Source organism: Takifugu flavidus, unplaced genomic scaffold (assembly GCF_003711565.1).
Source record: "Takifugu flavidus isolate HTHZ2018 unplaced genomic scaffold, ASM371156v2 ctg1101, whole genome shotgun sequence".
In the NCBI taxonomy this organism is placed as follows: domain Eukaryota; kingdom Metazoa; phylum Chordata; class Actinopteri; order Tetraodontiformes; family Tetraodontidae; genus Takifugu; species Takifugu flavidus.
The window spans coordinates 3,190-9,517 of record NW_026621866.1 but is presented as its reverse complement, the minus strand read 5'-3'; the positions used below and the strand labels follow the sequence as shown (position 1 = coordinate 9,517).

The following is a 6,328-nucleotide window of genomic DNA, read 5'->3' as shown; positions in this document are numbered from 1 at the left end:
GTGACTGGATAGATATTTTAGGAACTGTTTATAACCGCTGTGTCTTTCCTGGGTGTAACGGTCGGTGTGGAACATGTAGACGGCAGCCAGAACTCCTGAATGCTCAGATGAACAAAGCAGTAGACTGATTTCTGGAAGATCACACTCTCTCTTTGAAGATCTCTGTACAAACTCCTGAGTACACCGACACCTCGGAGACGTCCAGTCCACATCGCTCCAGGTCTTCTGAGAGTAGAACATGATGTTTCCTTTCTCCAGATGTTTAAACGCCAGCCGACCAACTTCAGAAGGAGTTCTTTATCAGCCTCAGTCAGTTCCTCTGGTCTTGCTTTCCTCGAACTTCTGCTTCTTCCTCTTTATCTGAACCCTCAGGAAGTGTGAGTAGAGGTCAGTCAGGGTTTTGGGCAGCTCTCCTCTCTGGTCTCTGGTCATCATGTCCTCCAGAACTATAGCAGTGATCCAGCAGAAAACTGGGATCCGACACATGATGTGGAGGCTCCTGGAGGCCTTGATGTGTGAGATGATTCTCTTGGACAGATCTTCATCACTGAACCTCCTCCTGAAGTACTCCTCCTTCTGGGAGTCAGTGAAGCCTCGTACTTCTGTGATCCTGTCAACACACGAGGGAGGAATCTGATAGGCTGCTGCAGGTCTGGAGGTGATCCAGATGAGAGCTGAGGGAAGCAGGTTCCCCTGGATGAGGTTCACCAGGAGCACGTCAACTGACGATACTCGTGTGACATCAGAGATGACCTGATGCTTGTTGAAACCCAGTGAAAATCTGCTTTCATCCAGGCCATCAAAGATGAACAGAAGTTTCCAGACAGTCAGATCTTCTGCTCTGATCTTCTGTAATGTTGGATGGAAAACATGAAGCAGTGAGAGAAGACTGTGCTGCTCATCTCTGATCAAGTTCAGCTCCCTGCATGAGAGCGGAAGCACCAGACTGATGTCTTGGTTCTCCAAACCTTCTGCCCAGTCCAGACTGAACTTCTGCACTGAGAAGGTTTTTCCAACGCCGGCGACACCGTTGGTCAGAACCACTCTGATGTGTCTCTGTTGCTCAGATAAGACTTTGAAGATGTCCTGGCACTTGATTGGAGTGTCCTGGATGTTCTTCTTGGAGGTTCTCTCAAGCTGTCTCACCTCATGTTGTGTGTCCACCTCCTCACTTTGTCCCTCAGTGATGTAGAGCTCAGTGTAGATCGTGTTCAGCAGGGTTCCACTTCCTGCTTCATGAGTTCCTTCAGTCACATGTTCACATCTCTTCAGACTCATCTTATGACCTTCTATCACCTCCTGCAGTTCACCACCCTCTGAAACAAACCATCTTTTAAATCCTTTTACAATTGTCATCTACAGCAGTAACACAGATGTCCTCAACTGGAAAATATTCTGTCATGTTTGAGTGATAGAAGCAACAGTCGGGTCATGACCCATCTACTGTCACTTTTAAATGTTATGTCTTCTTATGTACACCTATTCTTTTATTTCATTGGGTTTCAATGTAATTTAGTCTATAACAACCATTTCCATGTCTTCCAAGAGTTTGCTTGGACTAAACAGCTGGTAAAAGCTGGATGATATTAGAAAAACACATCAAACCTTCTCCAAACACATCATACTCAGCAGACCCATTGTCCTGTAAAGGTCACCTGCCTTCAACTCTTTAACACTTTCCAGAAACTAAATGACTAAATGTTGCTAAATACTGTCTAAGCATTAGGAAGGTCTTAGGAGGGTCCAGGGGTTCCAGTGGAACCAAACAAGAGCTCTCTGGATCTTCTCTTGCACATTGTAAATACACAAGTTGTTCCTTTATTCCGACCCAAAAGTATCTTATTAATACAAATGTACGAGCTTACGTGAGACGCTGTTGTTCAGGTCGGCGGTCTGCAGTTCAGTTCTCCGTTTCTTTTCACCCTCGGGACAGGAGGAATCTCCAATGGAAGCAGACCGTTTCTGATAGCTGTCAAAAATGGGAATAGTGGTTATACATGTCTACTGGGCGTTAGCAACGCCTAAGAAAGGCTGCGTTCACTTCTACTTTCAGTTTGCTCTGACAGTTGAAGATTGAATGAACACTGAGCAAAAAATATAAAGTTATTTAGGTTCTAACAAGCTCGTTTAGTTGGAGAAAAGTGTATTTGATCTAAGTGTTAGTGGCTTTTCTTCATTTGTGAATTAATGTTAAAAATAAAAGTGCCAAATCAGGAAACATAAACTCATAGAATAGAAGAAAAGTTCTCCATTTATGCTCCAAATACAGTCGTCTGGTCTCTGAAACTGATCATTAAATAGCACAGAGGTCACGCGTATTCAAAAGCTTATTTCAACCATTTAGAAATGACTGATATTGTTGTCTATGGGTTATTAGAACCAGGAGCCTTATAAATAGACTTTTTAATGAATTTTCATGACATGTGGTGGAACAGTGTGGCAGAACAAGCTGCACAGACCTGCCATGTCTTACCCATCCGTATCTAAATGGAGAGCTGGAGCACTCTGCAATGATGGATATTGTTGGGAAACTTTAAAATATATGCCTAGGAATTTTTGTGAGATGATGTTAACCCATGTAGGAGAAATGACCAGTTAAAAACACAAGCAATTTTCAGTTTTAAAAGATTTACCACACTAAAATTAACATGGGAGTTAATGGGACTGAACAACTGATATGTTGGTGCACCGTTTCATTTTAAAGAGCTGATTAATTTAATTTTTCACGATAGTAGAGGCTAATACCTACAAAATGATGTTTTGTATGGTTGTGAAATGTTCTAAGGCAGAGTTATGCAGTTCAAAAAACCAGTGGTGGGCCGTCAGGGCCTGCAAGGCCTCCTCTGCTGGCCTAAAAATATCTGAATCACAGACTGATGTTAATTATATTTTGAAAATATAATTAACATCAGTCAAATAATATTTTGTCCATGAATATGTATTAAATAATACCATATGTATAAATAATTCCAAATGGTCTGCCCGCTTCCTTTCATTGCCAGCCCCCTGGTTGCGCTGCTTCCAGACGTGTATTTTCATATTCAAGCATTTAACCAATCACATTTCAGCCACTATTTGTTGCCAGGGTCAAAGAAATCTGCCTGGAGGCCTTCACAATCAGTTCTGCAGGCCCTGTAGCATAAAAAAAATGTCGATCAAACTGTTGCTTCATCCAATCAGATTTTGAGTTGGCGACCCCAAGGCCTTCTAGCAGGCGTAGGAAACGTCAGCGTATTCACGCGCTTTGATTGGACAGTCAGAGAGTGCACGAGCCAGAGCTAGCAAACTGCATCTGTAGGGAGCTGCACAAGCAAAGATATTGTTGTGTTGACTTAATAGCTGTTTTGTCAACCCACAATGGCTGAAGTAGGAGAAGAAGAATGGATTTAGTCGCTGATTTACTGTCAAAGCCATTTTCAAGATGGAGCTCCGCAACGAAAAGGTGAAGAAAAATAGGGAAATCTTAAAAAGACTGATAGACTGTGTTTGGCGGTGACCATCCCGTGTCTACTGCTTCTGTTGAACGGACATTCTCAGACCTAAAGCGAATTAAAACTTATGCCAGAAATACGACAGGGCAGGCTCGACTTTCAGCATTAGCTTGGATGGCGATAGAAAAGGACGTCTTGATGGAACTGAAACGCACGGATAATCTGCACAACAGAGTCATTGAAATCTTCTTGAGGAAAGGAAGGAGGATGGATTTTGTGTACAAACAATCAGGATTTTTGGTGAGTAAAATCGAAAATCCTGATTATTATACTAAAATGTTGCTATATTCCTAAATTATTTAGCGTGTTGGGGAGGGTGAGTGTGGGATTTTCCCAGCATGCTTTGTGGCAGTGTGTCTGTGGGTTCAGGTTGGTGTTAACCCTGTTTTTGTTCGTTGTAAATATTATCTTTTGCAACTTTAAATGTTAGTGTTCTATTTATTTAGTTCTGGTTGTTGATGTATTTAATTACTGTTTTAATTACTGTTTGCACTACCAAAGTTTAAAGGGTGCCACACAAACACATCATCACGCTTTAGTTTTCTTACATTTGGTCTGAACTTCTGAAGTTTATTTCCCCTTCTTTGGACCAGTCACTCTTCAGGGACACAAGCTGGGCACTGTGGACTCTGCTCTGTCCTCGTCCATCCTGAGGAAACATCAGAAATAGTGATGAGACTGTGATGAAGGTAAATAATCTGTAGAGGTTGTAGTTAAATAATCCCAAATCATTTTTATCAAACAGGAACATTTCTAATACATTCTGGATAACAACTGAATCAATGATGTATCTGTATAATTTTCATGTTTTCAGAGTTTAAGCTGCTTTTTTAACTGTTCCCTGCAGTGAGAAAAGAACTGGCACCTTTTCCAGCCCCTCATCCTGCAGCACTGAATGTGCTCTAAAGTTCTTTCCAGAGCAAACGTCTCTGCACTTGCAGCAACATGTTGTAGTCATGGATCCGTGAGGAGAACCGGATACAGGAAACGCCCCCACTTTGATCCCAAAAACCCAACTGGTGGCCAACGGTGGTCCGGCAACGACGGGGACGCTGGTCCATCGGGCCCACAACACTGGTTTTCCACAGGCCAACATGGTGAAAGGACTGTGCACCGTTTCATTTTTAAGAGCTGATTAATTTCATTTTTCACGATAGTAGAGGCTAATACCTATAAAATGATGTTTTGTATGGTTGTGAAATGTTCTAAGGCAGAGTTATGCAGTTCAAAAAACCCAGTGGTGGGCCGTCAGGGCCTGCAAGGCCTTCTCTGCTGGCCTAAAAATATCTGAATCACAGACTGATGTTAATTATATTTTGAAAATATAATTAACATCAGTCAAATAATATTTTGTCCATGAATATGTATTAAATAATTCCATATGTATTAAATAATTCCAAATGGTCTGTCCGCTTCCTTTCATTGCCAGCCCCCTGGTTGCGCTGCTTCCAGACGTGTATTTTCATATTCAAGCATTTAACCAATCACATTTCAGCCACTATTTGTTGCCAGGGTCAAAGAAATCTGCCTGGAGGCCTTCACAATCAGTTCTGCAGGCCCTGTAGCATAAAAAAATGTCGATCAAACTGTTGCTTCATCCAATCAGATTTTGAGTTGGCGACCCCAAGGCCTTCTAGCAGGCGTAGGAAACGTCAGCGTATTCACGCGCTTTGATTGGACAGTCAGAGAGTGCACGAGCCAGAGCTAGCAAACTGCATCTGTAGGGAGCTGCACAAGCAAAGATATTGTTGTGTTGATTTAATAGCTGTTTTGTCAACCCACAATGGCTGAAGTAGGAGAAGAAATGGATTTAGTCGCTGATTTACTGTCAAAGCCATTTTCAAGATGGAGCTCCGCAACGAAAAGGTGAAGAAAAATAGGGAAATCTTAAAAAGACTGATAGACTGTGTTTGGCGGTGACCATCCCGTGTCTACTGCTTCTGTTGAACAGACATTCTCAGCCCTAAAGCGAATTAAAACTTATGCCAGAAATACGACAGGGCAGGCTCGACTTTCAGCATTAGCTTGGATGGCGATAGAAAAGGACGTCTTGATGGAACTGAAACGCACGGATAATCTGCACAACAGTAATTGAAATCTTCTTGAGGAAAGGAAGGAGGATGGATTTTGTGTACAAACAATCAGGATTTTTGGTGAGTAAAATCGAAAATCCTGATTATTATACTAAAATGTTGCTATATTCCTAAATTATTTAGCGTGTTGGGGAGGGTGAGTGTGGGATTTTCCCAGCATGCTTTGTGGCAGTGTGTCTGTGGGTTCAGGTTGGTGTTAACCCTGTTTTTGTTCGTTGTAAATATTATCTTTTGCAACTTTAAATGTTAGTGTTCTATTTATTTAGTTCTGGTTGTTGATGTATTTAATTACTGTTTTAATTACTGTTTGCACTACCAAAGTTTAAAGGGTGCCACACAAACACATCATCACGCTTTAGTTTTCTTACATTTTGTCTGAACTTCTGAAGTTTATTTCCCCATTTTTGGACCAGTCACTCTTCAGGGACACACAGCTGGGCACTGTGGACTCTGCTCTGTCCTCGTCCATCCTGAGGAAACATCAGAAATAGTGATGAGACTGTGATGAAGGTAATAATCTGTAGAGGTTGTAGTTCAATAATCCCAATTCACTGCATTTTTATCAAACAGGAACATTTCTAATACATTCTGGATAACAACTGAATCAATGATGTCTCTGTATAATTTTCATGTTTTCAGAGTTAAGCTGCTTTTTTTAACTGTTCCCCTGCAGTGAGAAAAGAACTGGCACCTTTTCCAGCCCTCATCCTGCAGCACTGAATGTGCTCTAAAGTTCTTTCCAGA

General features: G+C 41.7%; 1 protein-coding gene across 1 annotated transcript; it reads right to left on the bottom strand.

Annotated features, from left to right (window-relative positions):
- Positions 1–276: 276 nt before the first annotated feature.
- Positions 277–5,995, bottom strand: LOC130519696 (protein NLRC3-like). The gene is made up of 4 exons (XM_057023193.1): positions 5,953–5,995; positions 4,040–4,140; positions 1,866–1,969; positions 277–1,316 (listed from the first exon to the last, which is right to left on the bottom strand). Exon 4 carries the CDS (start codon positions 1,276–1,278, stop codon positions 307–309), a length of 972 nt encoding a protein of 323 aa, XP_056879173.1. The 5' UTR covers positions 1,279–1,316; positions 1,866–1,969; positions 4,040–4,140; positions 5,953–5,995; the 3' UTR covers positions 277–306.
- Positions 5,996–6,328: the final 333 nt, after the last annotated feature.